Below are 27594 nucleotides of genomic sequence, written 5' to 3'. Positions count from 1 at the left end.
TAATGAACAAGTCTGTAATTTTAATCAATATATGCATGTATATTTGTCTTTTAATGAGAATTTTATTCAAAAATATAAAAAAACTAAATTCAATTTTTGATCTCTAAATAAAAATTTGATTCTAATAATAGTTGCAGCGGCAGCTGCAACCTAGTAAATAACAATCCACAGGTCATATTACTTATACGTAGAAGCTACCTAACATGAACCAGCAATATTCATATAGGGAAAACATAATTTTTGAGATGAGCAATATTCTCATCTCCGTATCTTTAGTTCGTCTGAAGCTAATCATTGGGTACTTTATTCTAAATTATTTGAAAGAAAAATATTTACAGGAGTTATAAAGTAATAGATTTGGAGTAATTACATAACATGGAATCCTATGATCTAGATACAATCAAGTACAAATCCTTTAACATTTTATTATTTCTTAGATATCGCTTACTACGTTCAAAAAAATTAAAACACATAAAAAAAAAACTTTCAGTCGTGGCTTCCGCGGCAGCTTAGGGCAAAGTTTCTGCAGGGTTTGATTCGACAGGTACTGCTTCGACGGGGGTTGCCTCAGCAGGTCTTGCTTCTGTATCCGTTGCTTCTACAGATGATGCTTCGGCAGGAGGGGCATCAGCTGCTGGTGCTTTACCTGCCCCAGCAGTGGGTGCTGGTTCTCCATCTGCTGGTGTAGCTTCGGCTGTTCAGAAAAATGAAATAATTTGCTCTTTAAATTCGTTTCAATGTGACTTCAGTTATTATAAGTAAGTAAAGTAACCGGATTAACGACGATTTTTTAATATTAAGATCCCTGCGTTGGCCCTAAAGTGTGTTGTTACATTGAGGTTCGATGGCAGAGTCCGGTATTACAAGCTAAGGTCAAGCCCAGTGCGCCACTACGGGACATGTCAAAATCAGTTGTAGTATATATACTCGATGATTAATGATAAACTATGATAAGCTATGTTTATTTAACTTTTTAAAATAAAAAAAGACAAACTATAGCCTAAAAAATGTTGAGGTGGCTTAGGATTAACATTAAGCTACCTTTATTATTGTAAAATTTATTACTAACTTATTAACTTTACTTTCAGCGAGAATTCCACGCCTTGTGTGGAGGGATGGGGTTCCCCCACCAGTATTCTTCTTTTTTTGAAATACCTCAACTGGAGATTTGGGTCTAGAAAATTTGGTATTATTCATAATTAAGTAGAGTCAAGTAGAGTCTCAAATTAACCAAACTTGTTAAAAGGTAAATTCATGTACATAGTAACGGTTAACTATGTGTAAACGGCACCTACAGTATGTCCGGAGTCAAATTTGCCACTGTGTAGGAGTACATACTTAGAAACTCAGAAATTATATTCATAATTTGAACTGGTTAATTTACTGGAAGGATAGTTTACAGCCTATTGTAAATCGTAAAAAGAAACTTTACTGGGTATGTATTTCTTAAACCAAATTATAACGGTTGAATTCATGTCGATTTTGAATCCATTAAGTTTAGACGATATGCAAAGTTCGATATTTAAAAAAAAAGAAAAAATCTCTAAAAGTAAAATTTATTTCTAGATTAGTGGTGCAAATTCGCGAAAATGCTAGGGGAGAAAAAAAAATGAATATTCCAAAATCTAGGTGAAGGGGGAATTTTCTTTTGTTGATTTTCTTCGATTATAATCCAAAGCAGGGTATTTTTTATGAAAAAAACGAAGAAAAGAATATGTTTAGAAGCCAAGGGGGGGGGGGGGGGCAAAAGCTCTAGGAGGGAGGAGGTAAATGTCTCCACCTCACTTGAATCTGTTGGTTTTAAGTTATATCATAATTCAAAAATGTCAGAAAGCCTTAGTGAACCTTTCAATCTTCTATATACAAAAGTAGGATTTTTTTTTGTTCTTCTTCAGAAGGTAGCAAGGAAGCATTTGAATTTTGCTTTATGTATGACATTGGTATTTTATTGAATGAACAGTAATATAATTTTAAGAGATATATATTAAGTAAGTAAGTAAGCAAGTAAGAAGGCACTAGACCCTTAAGGTCCAAACCGGCAGTGCTGATCTCCGTTTCATGGCCCTTCAGCCAGGAAGTGCAATGGGGGGCTGGGGGCCAACCATCCTGTGCTTTCACACACCCTTCCTGCTTACCTTCCCCCGGTTTCTCCAGGTACTCATTTAGATCTGGGTCGACTCTGGCTGAGCTTACAGAGTTACACCACTGACCCCCATCCCAAACTAAATAACTGGTCACAACTGGGATTGAACCCGTGCCCCTTGGACACAGGATTCCCACGCCAGCGAGAGATATATGTTGAAGAATGGTAACAAGTATATCCCTTTCTAGATTTTTAAATACACCCCCTCTATGTTTTATGAATTGACACCACTGATCCTAGATTTCTTTATTTACGTTAAAAGTGCGTCGTTTTTGTGTAACTAAAGCGTAAAGGACTAAGAAGCATATTTACATTTTGCGAAAGGAAAATCAGGGACTAATTAATTTAGAAACAAGAAGCTTTGAAAGTATGACCTTTTCTTTGGAAGCACAGTTAATATGGCCTACTAATCATGTCTACAGGGCCGGAATAAGGTGATTGTTACGATTTGACCCAATCAGGCCCCGGGTTTGAAAGTGCGCCGTAGCGCCATCAAAATGAACAATTAGTGTTTGAAATTGTGAAATGTTCTTAACAATTCCAGTAAGTGTTGCTTATGGCGAGAGATCACTTTTCAAGCTAAAACCAATAAAAAAAAAAATCTGATATAAACAAAAAATCAAATAAATTTAACAATAAATATAGACTAAATAGTCTAGCAATCATGCTGACTGAAAGTGAAGACACAAGGAAAATAGATTTTGAAACCGTTTTAGAAGCACTTGCCCATATTTGGTGCATGTGCCCATATTTGGTGATGTAAATTTCAAAAGGTTTTCCAGCAGTTTCATAGTATCTAGGGATGCAAACGTATTTAATGTTAGCGCAAAATGAGTACAAAAAAGAACAAAAGAGGATAATACTGTAAGCTCAAAATGAACGAACAGGACCATTAAATGAGACAAGATCAAGAAAACGACCTGAAAAATATAATTGTTCGACAGCTGATAATGACCAACCTAGACCATTAAGACTGACAAGATAAATCCAAGCAACTAAGGCAAAAGGCACTGTTTTAACCTTGCACCCCCTTCCCCCTGGGGAAGTGGGAATTTTTGATCATGGTTTTATTTCTGGTTATTGACGAATAAAATCGTCAACTTTTGTTTCAGATTCAGAGCTATGCTGTTTCTAATATTTTTTAAGAGAATAATCTAAACTAGCTTAGAAAACAGAAAATTATTTTATATGCATAATAATAAGAAAATTATTATTTAAAATCGTCTACTTCTGTTTCAGATTCAGAGCTATATTATAACTTAAATTTTTCTTAGAGAATAATCTGAACTAGCTATGAAAACAAGACAATTATTTATTTGTAAAATAAAAATAAAATTATTATCTAAAATCAACTGCTTTTGTTTCAGAATCAGACCTCTGATATTACACAGGTTTTTCTTACAGAATAATCTAAACGAGCTTGGAAGACAAGAAAACTATTTTATTCGTATAATAATAAGAAAATTATTACCTAAAATCGTCTACTTTGTTTCAGATTCAGAGCTATGATTTTACTTAGATTTTTCTTAGAGAATAATCTAAACTAACTTAGAAAACAAGAAAATTATTTTATTTTTATAATAACAAGAAAATTATTATTTGAAATCGTCTACTTTTGTTCCAGATTAAGAGCTATGATTTTATTTATATTTTTCTTAAGCTAGCTTAGAAAACAAGGAAATTATTTTATTTGAATAATAACAAGAAAATTATCATTTAAAATCGTCAACTTTTGTTTCAGATTAATCTAAACAAGCTTAGGAAACCAAAAATTATTTTATTTGCATAATAATAAGAAAATTATTATTTAAAACTGTCTACTTTTGTTTCAGATTCAAAGCTCTGATTTTACATAGATTTTTCTTAGAGAATAATCTAAACTAGTTTAGAAAACAAAAAAAATTATTTATTTGTATAATAATTAAAAAAATTATTATTTCAAATTGTCTACTTTTGTATAATCTAAACAAAAAGAGAAAACAAAAAATTATTTTATTTGTATAATAATAAGACAATTATTATTTAAAAATCGTCTACTTTTGTTTCAGATTCAGAGCTATGATATTACTTAGATTTTTCTTGAAGGAAAATCTAAACTAGCTTAGAAAATAATAAAATTGTTTCATTTGTATGATAATAAAAATATTATTTTTTTAAAATCGTCTACTTTTGTTTCAGATTTAGAGCTATGATATTATTTAGATTTCTCTTAGAGATTAATCTAAATTAGCTTTGAAAACAAGAAAATTATTTTATTAGTATAATAATAAGTAAATTATTATTTAAGATCGACTATTTTTGTTTTAAATTCAGAGCTAATGATTTTTCTTAGATTAAACTAGCCTAAAAAAGCAGAAAATTATTTTATTTGTATAATAATACAATATTATTATTTAAAATCGACTAATTTTGTTTCAAATTCAGAGCTAATGATGTTACTTAGATTAAACTAGCCTAAACAACAAGAAAGTTATTTTATCTGTATAATTATAAGAAGATTATTATTTAAAATCGACTACTTTTGCTTCAAATTCAGAGCTGATGATTTTACCTAGATTAAACTAGCCTAAAAAAACAAGAAAATGATTTCTTTTTTGTATAATAATCGAAAAATTATTATTTAAAATCGTCTACTTTGTTTCAGATTCAGAGGTATGATTATATTTAGATTTTTCTTAGAGAATAATCTGAACAAGCTTAAAAAACAAGAGAATTATTTTATTTGCATAATAATACGAAAATTATTATTTAAAATTGTATGTTTTTGTTTCAGAATCAGAACTATGATTTTGCTTAAATTTTTCTTAGAGAATAATTTAAACTAGCTTAGATAAGAAAATTATTTTATTTGTATAATAATAAGGAAATTGTTATTTATAACCGTCTACTTTTGTTTCAGATTCAGAGCTATGATATTACTTAGGTTTTTTTTAGAGAATAATCTAAACTAGCTTAGAAAACAAGAAAGTTATTTATTTGAATAATAACAGGAAAATTATTATTTCAAATTGTCTACTTTTATTTCAGATTCAGAGCTATGATTCAATTTATATTTCTCTTAGAGAATAATCTAAAATAGCTTAGAAAACGATAAAATTATTTTATTTGTATAATAACAGGAAAATTATTATTTCAAATTGTCTACTTTTGTTTCAGATTCAGAGCTATGATTCTATTTATATTTTTCTAAGAGAATAATCTAAAATAGCTAAGAAAACAAGAAAATTATTTTATTTGAAGAATAATACGAAAACTATTATTTAAACTCGTGAACTTTTGTTTCGAATTCAGAGCTATGATTCTATTAAGATTTTCCTTAGAGAATAATCTAAACTAGCTTAGAAAACAAGAAAATTATTTTATTTTATAATAATAAGAAAATTATTATTTAAAATCGTCTACTCTTATTTCAGATTCAGAGCCATGATATTACATAGATTTTTCTTCGAAAATAATCTTAACTAGATTAGAAAACAAGAAAATAATTTTATTTGTATAATAATAACAAAATCATTATATAAAATCATGTACTTTTTTTCAAATTCAGAGCTATGATATTACTTAGATTTTTCTTAGAGGATAATCAAAACTAGCATAGAAAACAAGAAAATTATTTTATTTGCATAATAATCAGAAAATTATTATTTAAAATCGTTTTTGTTTCAGATTCAGAGCTAGTGATTTTAGCTAGATTAAACTAGCCTAAAAAACACAAAAATTATTTTTTTTGTATAATAATCAAAAAAATATTATCTAAAATCTTCCACTTTTGTTTCAGATTCAGAGCTATGATTTTATTTATATTTTTCTTAGAGAATAATCTGAACATGCTTAAAAAACAAGAAAATTTGTTTTATTTGCATAATAATACGAAAATTATTATTTAAAATTGTATGTTTTTGTTTCTGAATCAGATCAATAATTTTGCTTAGTTTTTTCTTGGAGAATAATTTAAACTAGCTTAGAAAACAAGAAAATTATTTTATTTGTATAATAATGAGAAAATTATTATTTAAAATTGTCTACTTTTGTTTCAGATTCAGAACTATGAAATTACTTAGGTTTTTCCTAAAGAATAACCTAAACTAGCTTAGAAAACAAGAACGTTATTTTATTTGTAGAATAACAGGAAATTTATTATTTCAAATTGTCTACTTTTGTTTCAGATTCAGAGCTATGATTCTATTTATATTTTCTTAGAGAATTATCTAAAATAGCTTAGAAAACAAGAAAATTATTTTATTTATATAATAATAAGAAAATTATTATTTAAAATTTTCTACTGTTATTTCAGATTTAGAGCTATGATATTACTTAGATTTTGCTTAGAGAATAATCTAAACTAGTTTAGATATAAAAAAAAACATTTTATTTGTACAATTATAAGAACATTATTTTTTTAAATCGACTAATTTTTTTCAAATTCAGAGATTTAATTATTACTTAGACTAAACGAGTCTAAAAACAAGAAAATAATTTTACCTTTGATTTTTGTTAGAGAATATTCTAAACTAGCTTAAAAAATTATTTGCATAATAGTAAGAAAATTTTTATTTAAAATCCTTTACTTTTGGTTCAGATTAAGAGATATTAATTTATTTAGATTTTTCTTAGAGAATAATGTAAAATAGTAGAGAAAACAAGCAAATTATTTTACTTGTATAACTATAAAACAATTATTACTCAAAATCGTCTACTGTTATTCCAGATTCAGAGCAATGATTTTACTTAAATTTTTCTTAAACAATAATCTAAACTAGTTTAGAAAACAAGAAAATTATTATTTCAAATTGTCTACTTTTGTTTCAGATTCAGAGCTATGATTCTATTTATATTTTTCTTAGAGAATAATCTAAAATAGCTTAGAAAACAAGAAAATTATTTTATTTGTGTAATAACAGGAAAATTATTATTTAAACTTGTCTTCTTTTGTTTCGGATTCAGAGCTATGATTCTAGCTAAATTTTCCTTAGAGAATAATCTAAACTATCTTGTAAATCAAGAAAATTATTTTATTTCTATAATTATAAGAAATTTATTATTTAAGACCGTCTACTTTTTTTTCAGATTCAGAGATTTTATCCAAATTTTTTTAGAGAATAATCCAAACTAGCTTCGAACACAAAAAATTGTTTTATTTGAAAAATAAAAGAATATTATTATCTAAAATCAACTGCTTTTGTTCCAGATAAAGAGCTATGATTTTACTTAAATTTTTCTTAGAGAATGATCTAAACTAGCTTAGAAAACAAAAATTTTATTTTATTTGTATAATAATATGAAAATTATTATTTGAAATCATCTACTTTTGTTTCAGATTCAGAGCTATGATTTTACTTTGATTTTTCTTAGAGAATTATCTAAACTAACTTGGAAAACAAGAAAATTATTTTATTTTTATAATAATAGGAAAATTATTAATTAAAAGGATCTTCTCTTGTTTCAGATTCAGAGCTATGATCTTACTTAGATTTGTACAAGAGAATTATTTTATTTGTATAATAATAAGAAATCATTATTTAAACTCGTCTTTTTTCAAATGCACAGCTAAGATATATTTTAGATCTTTCTTAGGAAATAATATAAACAAGCTTAGAAAACAAAGATATTCTTTTATTTGCATAACAATTAGAAAATTTTAATTTAAAATCGTCTACTTTTGTGTCAGATTCAGAGCTATGATTTTACTTAGATTTTTCTTAGAGAATAATCTAAACTAGTTTAGAGAACAAAAAATTATTTTATTTGTATAATAATAAGAAAAATATTATTTTAAACCATCTACTTTTCTATAATCTAAACTAGCTTAGAAAACAAGAAATTATTTAATTTGTATAATAATATGAAAATCATTATTTAAAAATCGTCTACTTTTGTTTCAGATTCAGAGCTATGATAATACTTAGATTTTTCTTATAGAAAAATATAAGCTAACTTAGAAAATAATAAAATCATTTTTTTTGTATAATAATAAGAAAATTATTTTTCTAATCGTCTACTTTTGTTCCAGATTTAGAGCTATGATATAATTTAGATTTCTCTTGAAGATTAATCTAAATTAGCTTAAAAGACAAAAAAATTATTTTATTAGTATAATATTAAAAAAATTATTATTTAAAATCGACTATTTTTGTTTTAAATTCAGAGCTAATGATTTTTCTTAGATTAAACTAGCCTAAAAAAGCAGAAAATTATTTTATTTGTATAATAATAAGAAAATTAATGTTTATAATCAACTAGTTTTATTTCAAATTCAGAGCTAATGATATTACTTAGATTAAACTAGCCTAAACAACAAGAAAGTTATTTTATCTGTATAATTATAAGAAAATGATTATTTAAAATCGACTACTTTTGTTTCAAATTCAGAGCTAATGATTTTACTTAGATTAAACTAGCCTAAAAAACAAGACAATTATTTTATTTGTATAATAATCAAAAAAATTTTATTTAAAATCGTCTACTTTTGTATCAGATTCACAGCTATGATTTTATTTAGATTTTTCTTAGAGAATAATCTGAACAAGCTAAAAAAACAAGAAGATTATTTTATTTGCCTAAAACTATTTTTTTTAATTGTATTTTTGTTTCAGATTCAGATCTATGATTTTGCTTAGAGTTTTCTTTGAGAATAACCTAAACTAGCATAGAAAACAAGAAAATTATTTTATATATGATAATAAGAAAATTATTATTTAAAATCGCCTACTTTTATTTCAGATTCAGAGGTATGGTATTACTTAGATTTTTCTTCGAAAATAATTTAAACTAGTTTAGATATAAAGAAAAATATTTTATTTGTATAATTATAATAATATTATTTTTTAAAGTCGACTAATTTTTTTTTCAGATTCAGAGCTGTAATTTTACTTAGACTAAACTAGTCTAAAAAACAAGAAAATCATTTTCTTGAAAATATTTTCCTTTTTTTTAGAGAATAATCTAAACTATTTAAAAAAAATTAAAAATTTTTTTTTTAATTATTTGTATAATAGTAAGAAAATTATAATTTAAAATCGTTTGCTTTTGGTTCAGATTCAGAGCTATCATTTTATTTAGATTTTTCTTAGAGAATGATCTAAACTAGCTTAGAAAACAAGAAAATTATTTTATTTGTATAATAATAAGAAAACTATTGCTTAAAATCATCTACTTTTGTTTCAGATTCAAAGCTATGATTTTACTTTGATTAAAACTAGCTTAGAAAACAAGAAAATTATTTCATTTGTATAATAATAAGAAAGTTATTATTCAAAATCTTCTACTTTGTTAAGATTCAGAGCTATAATATTACTTACATTATTCTTAGAGAATAATCCAAATTAGCTTAGAAATCAGAAAAATTAGTTTATTCGTAGTCAAATATAATACTATTTTGTTATGTTTATTAATCCTTTTCAGTGTATTTTCTTATTAAACAAAATTAGTCTCAGCTACTGAATGATAGTAAAATTGTCATTTCGGTTTAAAACATTGAAGCTGTAGGATTACTGAAAAATAATATACAAGATGCTTGCGCAGGTAATACATACCTTAATTTTACTGAAAACCTTTCGATTGAATATTAAAAGTTTTAATTACCCTTCAAGATAAGGGCACAGTTTTTATCAAACGCTCAGGGCTCCACATTTTGTGTATTTTAGAAGTAAGGTAATGTGTCAAAAAAACAATTGAACCTCGTAATGGCAGATCTAGAGCAAAATATTGGGGGGGGGGGGCAATGTGATAAAGGTAACAATAATTGACCAAATTGACAAATTTATTATAAAAAATGAGTGAAGAAGAAAAACAAACAGGGAAAGAGGATGCCAGAAAAAAATAATGTGACGTAATGTGTAAAAAAAGCAAAAAAAAACAACAACAATAGAACCTTGTAATTATCATGTTGCACAAATAAGATGTAGAAAGGCAGATTGAACCCATTAATCTAGTGCACTGGTATTATATTTCATACAATAGATACAACTTAGAAAAAAGACATTTTTGCATTACTGACACGATATTGGACTAGTTCTTTCAGTTAATCTTTTCCTCACCATCATCACTCTTTACTGGTATTTTAAATTAAGGCAAAACATCAGTACTACCCTACCAAAAAAATTGAATTTACTTTCTTTAAGGGGGTAGGGTATAAGTTTTCTGTTTGGAAATTTTAGTAATGGCAATTCCAGGAACGTACTTTTTGTTTAAATCCCGTGGTATTTTTGAGGGGTTTCAGGCTGTATGTCAAATACTATAACTGTCTTTTCAAAATAACATTTTACTATTAAGATTAATCAAAATAATACCTAACACTACTGAATCAGCTACAAATATCATTTCCTTTCTTACTACTAGGTTTTTTTTTTATTTTAAAAATTTTTTGTAACTAAGGGCCCCGGTTTGTTCTTTACTAGGTTACAGATATTGCTGCAGCCATGACTCACATGACAAACGACAACTTTTACATTCAAAATATTAAAAATTACTTCCAGAAATATTTAATTTCACTATCAAAATATCTAAGTTTGTCCTTAACTCTAACTTTTTCTTACTAATACTTTGCAATTCCAGAACACTGTGATGATACAACGTGACTTACCGAAACCGGTCTCCTTAAAGCATCGAAATTGTGCACAATCATGTAGAGCAGGACAAAGCTGTATCAGTTTTTGGCTATGTTCAACTCTTGCAGTTTGGATAGCAAAGGATAAGTTCTAGTAGCGTCAATTCCCAAAAATCTCTTGGGGCATTAATTTCCTTAGATTTTTTTTGAGTAAATTTTTTTTAGGCCAATTTCCAAAATCCAGGGACAATTAAATAAAAACCAGAAAAGTATTGCAATTTTCAAATCTAAGGTGAGGATGGACACTATCCTCAATTGGTACCCCTCTTCCAAAGACCCAAATTTTCGAAGAAAATCATATGGAGCAAAAGTTAACAACCAAAAGTATTCTTTGATTTAGACATGTGATTGGACCATCGTTGGAAGTATGGACTTATGGGTTTTCTTATGACAACAATTTTGATGATTCAATGCTGCTCCTAAGCCATTACTGAATATTTATGAACAAGAAGATGCACAAAATGTGGGTATTTTTAGAGTTAAGGTACAATTAAGGCTTGGATTGATTTATCAAAATCTGCAAAGATTTTTCCACTAGGACCTAGCAAGATCAAGGCAAGGAGTGGAAAGGATTCTTTGTATGTGGATATGCATTTCCCAAGTGTGGAAGTTAAGACGTGGATTTCAAGCTTTTACTTTTGATGTCCTGGTTTTTGGGAGGTTTTTTTGGGCTTTTTAGGAGCAGCATTGAATGATCAAAATTATTGTCATAAAAAAACCATAAGTCCATACTTCCAGCAATGGTCCAATCATATGTCTGAATTGAAGAATCCTTTTGGTTGTTTAACTTTTGTTCCTTATGATTTTATTTCAAAAATTGGGGTCTTTGGAAGAGGGGTACCAGTTAAGGATAGAGTGTGCCCCCTCACCCTAGCTTTAAAAAATGCATTGTTTTTCTGTTGTTTTTTTTTTTTGTTTTTATTCTCCCTGGATTTTGGAAATTGGCTTCTTTTGCATTATTATTTTTAAAAAATGTAAGGAAATTCATGCCCCAAAATATTATTAGGAATTGACGCTACTAGAACTTATTCTTTGCTATCTAAAGTGCAAGAGTTGAACATAGCCAACTTTGGGCTATATATTTGCACATTAGGGGGGGGGGGTGCGTATAGTGGAGCTGCAGTCATGTTTTAACTACAATTATTGTACATATTATGAAGTAAGAATGCTCTGTGGTGGTGCAGAGGGTTTGACCTCAGCTCGGTAATACAGGACCCAGAAATCGAACCTGGATGTAGCAATACAGTGCAGGGTCGGCACAAAGACCTTAGTAGTCAAGTAGCATCGTTAATCCGAAACAATACAAAACAACAAAGTAAGAATTGTTTTCTTAACATGCTTGCTTTTCAACAGCCCCTATTCTAGGCTTATATCAGTGTTTTTTTACGTAAACGATATATTATATCTGATATTGTTCTCGATTTTTTTTTTTTATCCTTCTATTCCTATTGCTCCGAACTACTATTCCTGCAGTCTTGAATATCAAGGTCAGTTTTGATTATAAAGGGAATTTTATAAGTACTTAATTGACAATAGATGAACCAATAATCAATTAAAGCCAAATTGCTTTTGAAACAAAATATACTCACATCTCTTCTTCTTCTTCTATATATATACTTACATCTCCTTATAAATACATCCTGTTTAAAGGCAAACACCAAATACTGTCATCTATTTTTTAAATTGTTTTAACTAGATGACACTAAAGTATGAGACGGATTTGTAATTTCAAATCGTAAATAAAGATCGGAAACTTCCTATCTTGAGCTAATAAATCATAATAACTAGCTTCAACAAGTGGTTTATGGGATCAACAAATTTTACAAATAAATCTAAATGGGAAATTCTTACGTACTGAACTGTTCCATTGTAATAACATAATGCAATTTAAACAAGGCAGACAGAGAGGTAAAACTCGACTCGTCTCCTTCAGCACAAGAAATAAACCAACAGCAAAATTCACACTTCCAAGAAGAGAAATAGAAACGGAAAAGGGGGGCTAAATGGAGAAAAAAAGTTAAGTGGAGATAGGGATCATATTCACCACAAAATAATAGAAAAATTCTAAAATCTTAATTATTTTTTTAATGGAGTAGTGATGTCGATTTATATGCTAATCTGCATAACTTGTATTTATTCGCAATGAGAGAAAGTTAATACCTCAGACGTAATCTCGCTCCCTCGTATGTAACAAACGAGAAAATGAACTTACTCCTAGATATTGGTAAATGACAATATTAATTTTCAATCAAAAGTTTCAGCCAATTAAATATTAGTCTTTAGGTTGGATTTTAAAAAATCACATTCCTAAATTAAAGTGAAAATCTTTCCTCAAATTAAAAATATCAAAAATGAAAAATATGTTTTAGTTTCAGATATAAGTTTTCCATTTTTAACTTTCCTCATCACAATATTTTATTTTCGTGTGATTAGCCTCATTATATGTAGTTAAATGATACTTGAAACAAAACGATTTTGGGATTATTTTATTTACTTTACAATTAAATTTCTTTTTTTATATAATTATAGTTGTACGTTTTTTGCTAAATTCAAAAATAATAAAACTGAATTGGTCTTTTGCCATCCGTAGGCTAGACGTAAATAATTTCTTAGACCACACTACTTTTCCATTTACCAAAAATTAAGCAGAAAAACGGGATTTTAACAAAGCAGTGAACAAAAAATAAAAACAAAACAACACTTTAATTAAAAAAAAATATTCCAAAAAATTTGCGCCCACGTCCGGGAGCCTTTCTTAACGGAAAATTGTTGAAATTAAAACCCCTTTTCTCGCTTAATTTCTCGTTGTGATGGAACGGAGACCCCACGTCATTTCAGAACACTGGAGCAGCTCCAACTCCTTATACCCAGCCTGTTCTCGTCCGGGCATTCGAAGAAAAGTAGTACTCAAAAAGTAAATTCAAAGATATACGTAAAAACAAAATTTGTTGAGGCATACAAAATTGAAATTTAGAGATAGATTAGCCACAAAAGTTTAGTCCTTAAGAAAAATATTTTTCTTACCCCATAGCATCATCTGTAACTGTAGCCACAAGGAGTATATCCTTACACCGAAAAAGGAAATATTGTCTTCTTTTTCATAGCTATTTGACTCTTCACCAGGTTCTACAACTCCTGCTGTCATATCTTGAAGCTCGAGCAGAATCTGAAAGTTTTATTACCATCTTAAGGCAATTTTTTCTCGAGAAATAAGTAGTAAGGACTTTTTGGATTTAAACCAAAAGATAGGGGGTATACTATAGGAGCTACTAGCCCCTCATGACGCTATTACGCGAACTTGGTTCTTGCGAAATACTATAGTGCAATTGTTTATTACGCAATTGTATAGTACACTTGATTGTTGCGTAAAAGGGGCTTGCTTGTTCACTTAAGCAAATGTTTTCCACAAGAATCCCTTGGTCGATATGTTTAAAGGCCTGCGAAGGCCAGAAAAAAACTTCAGGGGGCCTGTCGAATCAAGATCTCTTGAGTTGGTACGTAATAGGGGTTTATTTGTTTACTTATATAAGTGTTTTCTTCAAGATTTCTTTGGTTGTTACGTAATGGAGATTGTTAGAGTTCAGGATCCGCTATTCAAGCGGGAAGGTCCCGGTTGGAGAAAATTGATCTTGGTCCAATATTTACAAGTAAAAATGATGTCATCTTACGTGACTTGTTTTGGTTCCAGCAGACCAACATAATCCAGCAAAACTGGATTTGAAGGTCAACAGCTCGTGACAAATCGGATCTTACTATTCACTCGCCTCAGTATTGAAAAAGAGTTCACTATTTCAACATTGAGGATGTCATTCTTGGCATATTCTTTAGGAATGGATGCTTTTATTCTATTGAATATTGAAGGTGCTAGCAATGGCAAAATGAAGCCTAGAGTGCTTAAAATAGCAATAGAAATTACAAGGGAATATCAGCTAACCAAAGAATAGATTGAGGTGTTTACACGATATCCAATATCGAGAAAACTCAAGTAGGAAGAACAGCTATGCTTTGCAGTAGAAGTAAATGTAATGCATATACAAAAATTGCAAGACAGATTAAATGCGTTAGGGAAATATATTGAAGACAAAGATCTGATTTAATCTCTATGAAGGAGTAATTTTGTTATATGTTTTGTTGTATATTTTTCTAGTGATAAAGAATCTTCATTTTTTGTTAGTCTATAATTGGTAGTGAGAGTCTGGAGATTAAAAAATGGCTTGATTTGAGAAACAAAAAAAAACATACGGAATCTAGTGACTTTGGTAAAATGTTTGATTCTAGGTAATGATTTTCAAGAGTTATCTATAAAAATGAAAATATTTTGTCAAAGGATGCTGAACAATATAGATAAAAATGGTTCTCCGTCTTTGGGCTATTGTGCTAAACTTTTGCGTCGTCACAAAAAAAACGATATTGTGATTTGCTTTTGAGCACTACTTACTCACTTGCTTTGAGTACCATTTTGCAAAGAAGCAACAAATAACTCGACATTAAAAAAAATCCCGTCCAAACAAATTGATTTGATGTGTCACGTCACTCAATTACTCTTTCTTCTAGAAGACTTTCATTTTATCGATTATCAGTCAGTTTCTTTTTAGCAGCGAGACCGACGACATTGAAAAATGTTTTGCACATGTCCATTATTTTCTTATACGTGGGGCAGCTGGTCATCCCGTGAGAATTGTTGATGACTATAATGAAAACTGTAGACTATCCGATCCGTGTAAATTGCACAGAGGGTACGCGGTTCAAATTAAAAACTATAGTTCCTCTCTTGAAGATATTTGTGACTCTCACACTAGATGTTTCCTATGCTCGAATTGTCACTATGACAAATGTGATCAAGGGGAAAACACTTACCCTAGTATGATTGCAAAAAAAACCTAAACGTTGTTTCAGTTTATTTTGAGATACTGGTATCAGCGTGTTCTTAAATTGTTTTGGGAGGAAGAACTTGGTCTGCGCTTAAATTGCTGGAATAATAAGAGATTCTGGTTTTTACTACATATCTGCGAAGATACTGGCTACTATAGCCAGTATCTGGCTATTATTACGAACCTACTGATTTTTATTTGGCTGTTACAGAAAGTGATTCTTCTTATAAGGAATTTCGCAGTTAATGTTACTTCAAATAAGAAAATTGATACACGTGAATTTTATAATATGAATAAAAATAGTATAACTGACCTATAAGGAGATGTAATAAAAATTAAATTACATTACATTCTAGAAAATGCGATCCTGACTTTGGATACTAAGATGAGTGCAAGCTGCATCCTAGTGAGTTGGTTAGTATAGGTAACCATTACCGATGGCTACCTATACGTGGAAGAAGAAATCTTCAAACATTTAGAGTATTTCACTCTCAGGGCACTGAAATTTATATTATACAGGTAGGAAAGAGTATTTTCAACTAAAAAGTCGTTCAATCGACGATTATCACGATGAATGCTAAGAAATTCACTGGAAGTATACAAAAGTAAAATGTAATAGCGCAAGAAAGCCCAGCTTTTGGTTGATAAATCTTGTGCTCACATCCGATTTTGAGTAATAGATTTTCCACTTTGCTCAAGAAAGTTTTTTGATGTGATGTGTATAGAATGCATACGGTAGGCCAAGGGGGCGGGCGAAAATTTCAATATTCTTCGCAGTTTGAAGTAAGCACATCCTATGTCCCGTCTAAACAGTTAATAGGCTATTATCAACAATTACAAGGGCATTATTATCCCATTTAATATGGTCAAAGAAACCCAAGGGTAGGCAATAAGATTTTTGTTCTGATGTGTAGGGATCCAAATGAAATACATTGATTATTTGATTGGTGTTCATGGTGCCAAGTCTAATAGAACACTGCCACCAAGGGAAATTTCCCAATATGTTTCAAACTGAATTAGCTCGATTAATGCTATACTCTTCTCCAACGGTAAACTTCAACTTTATTTGTATGAAATAATCAATATAGGCATCTCTTTTAACATCCCCAGAAAAGACTCCATGGCCTGTAAACATAGGGAAAAACATTACAAACATATCTATCAAGATTCATAATACAAGATAAGGAAAATAAACATGGTGAGAAAAAATAACAAAAAAGAAAAAATTTAAATGCAAATAGTTATATCAAATCTTTTTTTAATTATTTATACTCAATTGAACTGGAAAATATATAATACTATTATTACTTATAAAAAAAAAAGAAAAAAAGATAAGAGAAAAAAAAAGGAAAAATTAACCCAAGTGACTTTTCATTAACCATTTGAAATCCCCGATGGAATGACAATTTCTTATATTCTTCGGCTGGAAGTTCCAAACCCTACTACATGCGTATATATGGCTAAAATCTGACCTCATGGCTGGGGTTCTAAGAACAAATAAAACTTCAGAGTTAAGAGTTCCATGAAGATTATCACTAAATCGGGGTCGCAATAATTTCGAAGCCCTGAAGGGTTTTTCCCTAGCCCTCACGGGTTTTTGAACATATCGACCAGGTAGATCTTGAAGAAAGCATTTGCATAAGTAAAGAAACAAGCCCCTATTACCTAACAATCAGTTGTACTATACCATTACATAACAAACAGGTGTACTATAATATTGTGCAAGACCCAGGTGTGTGTAATAACGTCTTGAATGGCTAGTAGTTCCAATATTATACCCCCTATCTATCGGTTTAAATCTAAAAGCCCTCACTAGTGAAATATACGTTTATTTAGACATGCATAGAGGATTTGTATTTTTTTGGGGGGGGGGCGCAATGAAAAAACAGATTTTACTGGCGATTCGGAATAGAAATTCCCAGAAACTCTGGAGCAACTTAGGATTGAGAGAAATGAGGCCTTCCTCCTGCGTAGTTTAGTGCGTCTAATACAGGCACATACAGGTACTGGCGGAGGAGGATCCTTGAATTACTCTCCTCAAAGTAACAGCACATCTTTCCCCTGCAAGAAGATTTAAAGCTAAATGAAGACCAAGCGGTGGTTTAGCCGTCCTTACAACTTGTCAATCAGAATTGTTTGAAATGTGTGATTGCTAGCTTGCTGTGAGGGTTGATAACTTGATAATAGTCAATCTTTATCTTTCAACCGATTACAGGGACGAAGCTTCTGAACGAAAGTTTGCTATCGCTTGCAGAAAGGCTGCCAAACTGTTAAAAAAGATCGAGAAGATGAACAGAAAGTGTATACTTATTGGAGACTTTAACTGTGATCTACTTGAGAATTCAAGCGCTAGAGCTGAAACGTTTCTATCTATTCTACCAATCGGTTACTCGATTGTACCGACAGACCAAAATTATTCGTTTATTTCAATTTCTGGAAACACTTCTAATCTTGACCATGTAGTTTTTCTCCATCCTCCAATCCAGATCTTATTGTGAAAGTAGGTTTGGAACCATATCCCTTTGTTCCTGTTGATCCCCGTCCGAGATACTCCCTCTTCTGAATTTGTCAAAAGAAAATAAAAATTTTTAAGGGTAAAATCTTGGAACAAGATTGATAAGGGTGTCTTCCAAGGGGAGCGTGACTTCATGCTAGATAAAATCCAAGTTCTGTTTCAACTGCTCCAATGACAACCTGGGATGGACAAGTCTGACAGTCGTATTGAACTGAATTTTTATTGTGGGCAGATTGCTCACTCTCTAAAAAATGCCGAAAAATTCTCTGTCCCAGTGAGAACGTGTAGTTCTGGAACCGAAAATTTTGGATGGTCCAGTAACAAGAGCCTTAAATCCGCTTGTCAATCCTTCAAATTTTGGTTACGTCTGTGGAATGATTGTATTAAACCTGGAAACAGAGTTGTAAATACTTTACGGTTACTTACTAAGCGCCACTTTCAGAAGGAGCTCAAAGCTCACCGAGTTGGCAAAGTGTTGCAATTGCGGAATCGATCGGGAATGACCCTAATAAGTTATGGAAAACTCGTTTGGCAAATAATAAAGCTCGGGAAAGCAAAATTACAATTAGAGAGAACCAGTGGCATTCATATTTCAAAAGTCAGTTCACCGAACCTGACGTTAACATTCTCAAGAAATTTGAAACGGATTTAAATAATCGCTTACATACTCCTGGACCAGGTACCTTTGTAGTAAGTTGTAGTGAATTACGTGATGTTATACGAAAGCTTAACAAAAGACAGTCCATGGGTTATGATGGCATATGCGCCCTTCATTTACAAAATGGGTCTGATAAGCTTATATGTCATCTTTCTTTGTTGTACCAAATGGTTTTTCGCTGCCGCATAGTTCCAGATTCTTTTTCTGTTGGTCTTGTTTCATTGATTCTAAAAAAGGGAAGGATCCGTCTGAATGCTCATCGTATCAGCCTATAACTATTTCAAGCGTTTTTACGAAGGTGTTTGAATTACTTTTAATTAATAACATACGTTCTTTCTGTTACATGCCTCCTCACCAGTTTGGCTTCAAGCCTAAGCTTGGCTGCTTCCATGCTCTTAATGTCTGTGCACTTTGTTGATCGATGCAGATAAATTCGGTGGTACTCTAGCGCTTGGAACATACGATGTTAGTAAAGCGTTTGATTCGTTGTTGCATCCCCAAGCAATGAATGAGCTTTTGAACCGTGGTGTATCGCTAGACTTAGTTAGACCTTTTTTGTACATGTACCGCCATATGAAAGCAAAAATACGTATACCTGGAAGCAATTTGCTGACTGATGATATACCAATTCATATCAGGGTTAAGGAGAATGCGTTTACTTCTTCTTCGGTTTACAATAATGCAACGCTTCCAGCTCAGTGCCAACTTTCTTTGTGCTATTGATCTGTTGATCTGATATTGATCAGTCGATATTATGTTATGCTGACGACATTTTTAATATTAGTAGGACTACCAGTGGGCTAGAAAAATGTTTTTTAGAGATATCTAAAAACTACAGTGATATTGGGCTTTCCCTAAATGCTGGAAAATGTGATGTTTTTTGAATGAATTAGATGCGATTAGATCAGATGATATATCTATAGATCTGAATGGTACAGAAGTAAAGTCTCGTATTAAGTTGAGTTATCTTGGCCTTCCTATTGGAAAAAATCCAAAGAAAACTAAGCTATTGATGCCAGAAAGTATAGAAAATAAAATCCGTCGTGCATATAGTACAATTGTTAGTTCTCATTTTCATTGGAACAGAACCCATCTTGTAAGGATTTACAATAGTGTCGTCCTGCCACATATTCTGTGTTTAGTACCGTTTTACCCTATATTTAGTGAATCTGGCCATCTTATGATGAAGCGCGTTTTCTTCAAATTTGCTAAGTTTCTGTTGCGAATTTTTCCGTGGAGCCGCAACTCCAATTTGATGAAAAAAAATAGCTTGTCTAACCCGTGTGCTAAGTTAGCTGAGTCAAATGTACACATTTGCAACAAGCAAACCGGCAATGAATGTTAAAATGTTGTTTTTTGACGTGGAATTATTTTTGTTTGTATTTTAGAATGTAACACGATATGCTGTTTCTTTCTTTTTCCAATGTACTCCACACTTAATTATTTTGTATGATGGGTTATAAATACATACATACATACATCCATACAAAAAAAACAAGTTTTTTAACTGAAAGAAGCCACGACTAGAGCTTAAAATGAACACACATTATTCGGTATATGAGGGGGACTGCTCCTCTCTCATCCCTCTCTCTTTACGAAAAAGTTTGATTTTGTGTCCAAATTCCTTAAGAACGGCTCCTGAAACACAACAGCCGTTGAATTTGAATGGGAAGTAATTTTAACGAGCTTAGCGTAAATAGTTAGGGATAAGGAAGGGGCAGCCCTCTTGCATAGAGAATAATTTCTGTGCACTTTAAGTTTTAACGTTGCTCCTTACTTTCATTTGAAAAAACTTTTTTATTTTATTTAGCTTATTCAAAGGGGAGATTCAAATAAAACAAAACAAAAAATTTGCGATCAATACATCTTCCTTTTCAAATGCTATATGTATGTATGTATTTATTGATAACCCATCATACAAAATAATGAAGTGATGGAGTAAATTGAAAAAAAAGGAAAAAAAAGAAGAAAGAAACAACATGTCGTAATTACACTCTAAAATACAAACAAAAATAATTCCACGTCAAAAAACAGCATTTTGCCATTCATGGCCGGTTTGCTTATTACACATGTGTACATTCAGCTCAGCTAACTTAGCACACGGGCCAGACGACCCATTTTGTAAATGAAGGGTGCATATGCCATCATAACCCATAGACTGTCTTTTGTTAAGCTTTCGTATAACATCACATAATTCACTAGAACTTACTACAAAGGTATTCGGTCCAGGAGTAAGTAAGCGATTATTTAATTCCGTTTCAAATTTCTCGAGAGTGTTAACGTCGGGTTCGGTGAACTGACTTTTGAAAAATAAATGCCACTGGTTCTCACTAATAGTAATTTTGCTTTCCCGAGTTTTATTATTTGCCGAACGAATTTTTCATAAATTATTAGGGTCATTCGCGACCGATTCCGCAATTACAACACTTAGGCCAACCCGGTGAGCTTTGAGCTCCTTCTGAAAGTGCCACTTAGTAAGTAACCGTAAAGCATTTACAACTCCGTTTCTAGGTTTTTCACAATCATTCCATAGACGTAACCAAAATTTCGAAGACTGACAAGCGGATTTGAGGCTCTCGTTACTGGACCATCCAAATTTTTCGGTTTCAGATCTACACCTTCTCACTGGGACAGCGAATTTCTCGGCATTTTTTAGAGCGTGAGCAATCTGCGCACAATAAAAATTCAGTTCAATACGAATATCAGACTCGTCCCTCCCAAGTTGCCGTTGGAGCAGCTGAAAACTCGGATTTTATCTAGCATTGAGTCACACTCCCCTTGGAAGGTACCCTTATCAATCTTGTCGCAAGATTTAACACGTAAAAATTTTGATTTCCTTTTGACAAATTTAGAAGAGGGAGCATCAAACAGTTCGTGGTAACGAACTGTAGTAAGGAGCGGCCCGGCTCAATAGTAACCAAAACTCTAAAAAATTGAATTTTGATATCAATAGCTACATCAAAGGAATCGCATTTTAATGCTGATTTTAAATATATAAGTTTCATCAAGTTTAGTTTTACCCATCAAAAGTTACGAGCCTGAGAAAATTTGCCTTATTTAAGAAAAAAGGGGGAAACACCCTTTAAAAGTCGTAGGATCTTAACGAAAATGACACCATCAGATTCAGCGTATCAGAGAACCCTACTGTAGAAGTTTCAAGCTCGTATCTACAAAAATGTGGAATTTTGTATTTTTTGCCAAAAGACAAATCACGGGTGCGTGTTTATTTGTTTGTTTTTTTTTTTCACAGGGGACATCGTATCGACAAAGTGGTCCTAGAATGTCACAAGAGGGCTCATTCTAATGGAAATAAAAAGTTCTAGTGCCATTTTTAAGTGACCAAAAAAATTGGAGGGCATCTAGGCCCCCTCCCACGCTCGTTTTTTTCCAAAAGTCAACGGATCAAAATTTTGAGATAGCTATTTTGTTCAGCATAGTCAAAAATATAATAACTATGTCTTTGGGGATGACTTACTCCCCCACAATCCCTGAGGGAGGGGCTGCAAGTTACAAACTTTGACCAGTGTTTACATATAGTAATGGTTATTGGGAAGTGTACAGACGTTTTCAGGGGGATTTTATTTTGTTTGGGGGTGGGGCTGAGGAGAGGGGGCTATGTTGGAGGATCTTTCCTTGGAGGAATCTGTCATGGGGGAAGAAAAATTCAATGAAAAGGGCGCAGGATTTTCTAGCATTACTATAAGAAAACAATGAAAAATAAACATGAAAACTTTTTTCAAATGAAAGGAAGGAGTAGCATTGAAACTTAAAACGAACAGAGATTACTACGCATATGAGGGGTTCTAAAAATACTTTAGCATAAAGAGCGAGGTATTTAGGAGGAGATAAATACCTCACTCTTTATGCTAAAGTATTTTTTAGTAATTTCAACTATTTATTCTACGGCCTTTCTTATTCAGGGGTCATTCTTAAAGAATTGGGACAAAACTTACGATTTAGTGTAAAGAGAGAGGTATTAACGAGGGTACAGACCCCCTCGTATACATAATAAAAATATAAGGTTATGAAAATTTGTTACGTAAGTTAATTCTTAAGTTACGTATATTTTTTACTAATAAAAACGTTCATTAAAAATTAAAAGTTCTAGTTGCCTTTTTAAGTAACCAAAAAATTGGAGGGCAACTAGGCCTCCTTCTCCACCCCTTATTTCTCAAAATCGTCTGATCAAAACTAAGAGAAAGCGATTTAGCCAAAAAAGAATTAATATACAAATTTCATTTTAATAATTTATGTGCGGAGAGCCAAAACCAATCATGCATTAATTCAAAAACGTTCAGAAATTAAATAAAAAAAAACTAATTTTTTTAGCTGAAAGTAAGGAGTGACATTAAAACTTAAAACGAACAGAAATTACTCCGTATATGAAATGGGTTTTCCCCTCCGCAATCCCTCGCTCTTTACGCTAAAGTTTGACTCTTTGCCACAATTCTACTTTTTAAAACAATTGAAAGCTTTAGCGTAAAGAGCGAGGGATTGCGGAGGGGAAACCCATTTCATATACGGAGTAATTTCTGTCCGTTTTAAGTTTTAATGTCGCTCCTTACTTTCAGCTAAAAAAAATTAGTTTTTTTTTATTTAATCTCGGACAGGGAACGACAGGAACAAAGGGATATGGTCACTATATTCACCTTCGAAACTGACTTTAACAATAAGATCTGCATTGGGAGGATGGAGAAAGACTACATGGCCAAGATTAGAAGTACTTTCACAAGTTGAAATAAACGAATAATTTCGATCTTTCGGTACAATCGAGTAACCGGTTGGTAGAATAAATAGAAACGTTTCAGCTCTAGCCCTTGAATTCGCAAGTAGATCACAGTTAAAGTCTCCGATAATTATACACTTCCTGCTCATCTTCTCGATCTTTTTTAACAGTTTGGCCACCTGTCTGTAAGCGATAGCAAATTTTCTTTCAGAAACGGCCCTCTAATTCGTTGGAAGATAAAGATTGACAATTACCAAGTTATCAACCGTCACAGCAAGATAGCAATCACACATTTCAAACAATTCTGATTGACAAGTTGTCAGGAAGGCTAAACCGCCACTTGGTTTTACTTTAACTTTAAATCTTCTTGCTGTGGAGAGACATATTGTTACGTTAGAGGAAGGGCATAAAAGCTGACGATTCAAATCCATCAAAAAGTGCTCCTGCATACAGATGACACTATAAGATTCGCATAACTTCTCCAGGACTGGTAGTTTATTAAGAATGCCACCGTTAATATTCCATGACACAACGGAAAAAAAAACATCAATATTCGTTGAAAGCTGTTAGATTTGTACTGTTCAGCAGTCAATTTCCGATTTTCGGGGCAGGACACTGAATAACATGAACAACCCGAAGCTTTGCACACAACACATCTTTTCTTCTACATACATGGCTACTCCTTTATATTTTTATGGTCAGAGCCTGTGCACTGAGAACAGAACTTGGCATTATGACACTCGGCCGCCAGATGTCCTACATGGTGGCATTTGAAACAACGGCAGTGTAATGTTTGAAAAACATCAATGCGAAAACGTTCAAAACCGATCTTCAGGGGTTCCTTCATGTTAGCCCCCAAGGCCTCTTTTGACGGAAAATAAAGTCTGAAAGTGCGGGACTGACCGATTTGCTCAGCTTTTTCACATGATGGAATCAACTTAGCCACATCTTTGCTTTAAGATCATTTGGGACAAATCGCAGAACTCCTAAAAACCTCTTTGATTTAACGCTTGTTTCAAGTGGACTATTTCCTACCTTCATGGCATTAGCAGACTTCTCAGCGGAATCCTTTGATTTGACTATTACTTTCCACTCATCCTTATTTTTCTTGAGCTCTACTATATCGTCACTTAGCTTTCCATATGTAGTTAGAATGAAGTCCTTATGGGCGTCGGGAGATTCAAGAGACTTTAGCGGGTTTTTCACAACGACCAAGTATGGTAGAGGGGTGGAATGCTGTTTCGTAGTAACAGCAGTGGGCCACCACATTGGAGCCTGTTTCAGATGTTCCGTGACGCTGTCTAACTTTCTAATCATCTGTTTCACTTTAGTTGTAATACCAACTGCATCGACGCTCTCGGGTACTTAATCGGGCTCATATATAACAAATCTAGGCAAAACTTTCTTGTCTTTGGAGCCTCAATAGACGGCCTTCACTAAATCTAGCACATCGAGCCCTTATTAGCTGTTCTCATTCTATCATCGTATCCCAAATTTTCATAAAATGTCCATAATACTTTCTTCGCATCAACGATAGATTCACGAGAGAAGAACTCGACTATTAACGAAAACTTGTGTTTTCAATCTACATGCTAGTGACCGGGTAATAAAGTTCAGTAGCGGATTTCATACAAGTTAAGTTTTGCCACATTAACCCATTCCGTATCCCTCTCGCCCTAATTAACACAGGCAATTTTTTTTTCAATCGTCTTGCAGAATCTAAGTCCGTATCCAAGCCGGTTATTACAATTTTTCTCCTCAATAAACAGGTGTTCAGACGACATACAATTTACCCTTGGGGCGTTAATTAGCTATGGTTACTGAATTAATTAAAGTTCACAGCAAGTTAAAATCCAATAAATCAAAAAGGTGTTCTCACTCTGAAGACTAAAAGAAGACTTTTTATTTAATTAAAAAGATATAATCAATTGATTTTATTTAATTAAAAAATAAAATCAATTTTATTTAATTAAAAGATTTTATTGAATTTCTGTCTGCTTTTCAAATCATGCCAGAGTGTAAAAATTCCCCTGAGAAAACACCCCCAGAAACTTTGCTCTTCACAAAAGTTTTTATCTATGAAATACCTCCGTGCATAAATCCCCCCCTGTTAAATTTCTGCATATTTCCCAATAGCAAAAACTACATGTAAACAATGGCAAAAATTTTAATTAAGATCGCTTATGTTTTGAGGATGATTCACCCCTTTTAGTAAATCAGGCAAATTTTCTCTGACTCTTAGCTTTTGATGGGTGACACTAAATCTAATGAATTTTATATATATGGAATCATTACAAACAGCAAGTCCTTTTGATGCATTTACTTATTATTAGAAATCATTCTTTGTAGTCCAGTTTACTGTTTGCCTTGGTCGCTTTTTACTTACAGTTTGTTACCACAAACTGTTCGAAAAATGAAAAAAAAACTGTTTTTTATTCAAATGAAAACCAAGAGTGGCATTAACACTTGAAGCGAATTGAAATTATTTCACGTATAAGAGCGTATGTCTCCTCCAATAGTGGTCCTACGTGTTTCAAGCTTATACCTTTAACCGTTCATAACACATTGCGGATACGCCCTGTTGATAACCTGGATGGTTATAGTGTGGTTTGACATAGTCCCTTTTGATCCTACATGTGAACAATTGGCAAATTGCAAAACTAACGATCCTTGCTCCAAAGCTCTGGGAGGCATGGTATCCCTAGATGCATAGCTATTAGAAGTTTTGACTAGTCTGAACAATGACAATTTCAAAATTTCGATCAGTGTCGTACAGAGGGGGAACCTAAAAAGGGCAAGGAAGGGGGTGGGGGATTCGGCTGGCCTTCAATCCATCTTTAACATCACCTCAACATACATTGGGATTTTCAAATTTTCCTTAGATATTGCCGATACATCCTTTTGATAACCAGCCTGACAATCAGCATGATCGTGTTTGACATCTCTCAGCATTTCCTTAAAGTTTCACTTTAATGCCCTAACCAGGGGCGTTTCTAGTATTCGTATTCTGGGGGAGGGAGGGGGTAAAAATACTTCACAAAATGCAGCAAAAATTTGTTTATATGCATTTTTGTTACTTTTCACGTTCGGAGATAAATATTTCATGGGGAGGAATTCAGACCCAGTAGCCCTCCCCTTTCTGAAAATATTAAACGAAATTAAAAGACGTTTGGTGCATCCACTCTGTGAAAAATATTAAGAGTAATTATACAGAATACAGTCCATTCGTTGAGAGGGCAAACGGTTCTCCTCTTATTGCAGAAATATGTCCAGCAGGAAATGAAAGACCTTGTTCTTGTTCTTTCCGGCACACGGAGGAGAGAGGTAGCGGGGTATGTACCAGAGCAAGGTACAAAAAACTGAAAGAATCTTCAAATGACTTTTGGCATTTGTTCCATGTTTGCTAATCAGTAAAAAAAAAACATAAGGAGAAAAAATTAAACCAACAAAATAAAACCATACGTTTAGGAATAGCAAATATAAAGCACAGTGAAACTCATTTATAAGCAGTAGCAGTCGTGAAATAAAAATCATCTTGAAAGCATTTCAAGGCTTCAAACATTTGAAACAGTCATATGACAAAAAAAAAGACAACAGGAAAGACAGAACTAAAAAAAATATTGGACACAAGCAGAGAACTGAAGTTAGAAATGAGCAGACCTTGAGTCATTTAAGAGTTTAGTTTAAAAAATAGATCTAGGCCAGGATATCATTCCTACTTTGATAAAATTTAAACAAATATCCAGCTTTAGATGTTTTTCAGCAAGATAAGTTAAAAAAAATTATTGCTAAAATGCAAGAAAAAGACTTTGACAAATGTAGATTTAAAAAATTGGTTGCTATTATCTTGAAAAATGACTTATTCTTTACTTAGGGTGATCAACCATGTTTTTTTAATACCATTGTTGTTTGAAATATTTTAAAATAGATGTATATCTACGAATTTAGCTTAAGTAGTAAACTAATATTAGACTTCAACAAATGTTAGCAATAGAATGGACCACTTACATATTTCATTATTAGTAAAGGATTCCTCAAACACCGTAAACTAGAGAAATCCTTATAAGTTTTGAAGA

At 31.9% G+C, this 27594-nt stretch overlaps 1 protein-coding gene across 1 annotated transcript; it reads right to left on the bottom strand.

Moving 5' to 3' along the window:
- Positions 1-405: 405 nt before the first annotated feature.
- LOC136038234 (outer membrane protein H.8-like) lies at positions 406-27594 on the bottom strand. Its single transcript, XM_065721339.1, has 3 exons — positions 27527-27594; positions 13773-13914; positions 406-694 (listed from the first exon to the last, which is right to left on the bottom strand). Exons 1-3 carry the CDS (start codon positions 27533-27535, stop codon positions 510-512), a joined length of 336 nt encoding a protein of 111 aa, XP_065577411.1. The 5' UTR covers positions 27536-27594; the 3' UTR covers positions 406-509.

Source organism: Artemia franciscana, chromosome 17, assembly GCF_032884065.1.
Source record: "Artemia franciscana chromosome 17, ASM3288406v1, whole genome shotgun sequence".
Classification (NCBI taxonomy): domain Eukaryota; kingdom Metazoa; phylum Arthropoda; class Branchiopoda; order Anostraca; family Artemiidae; genus Artemia; species Artemia franciscana.
This window is presented reverse-complemented; position numbering and strand designations above follow the sequence as displayed.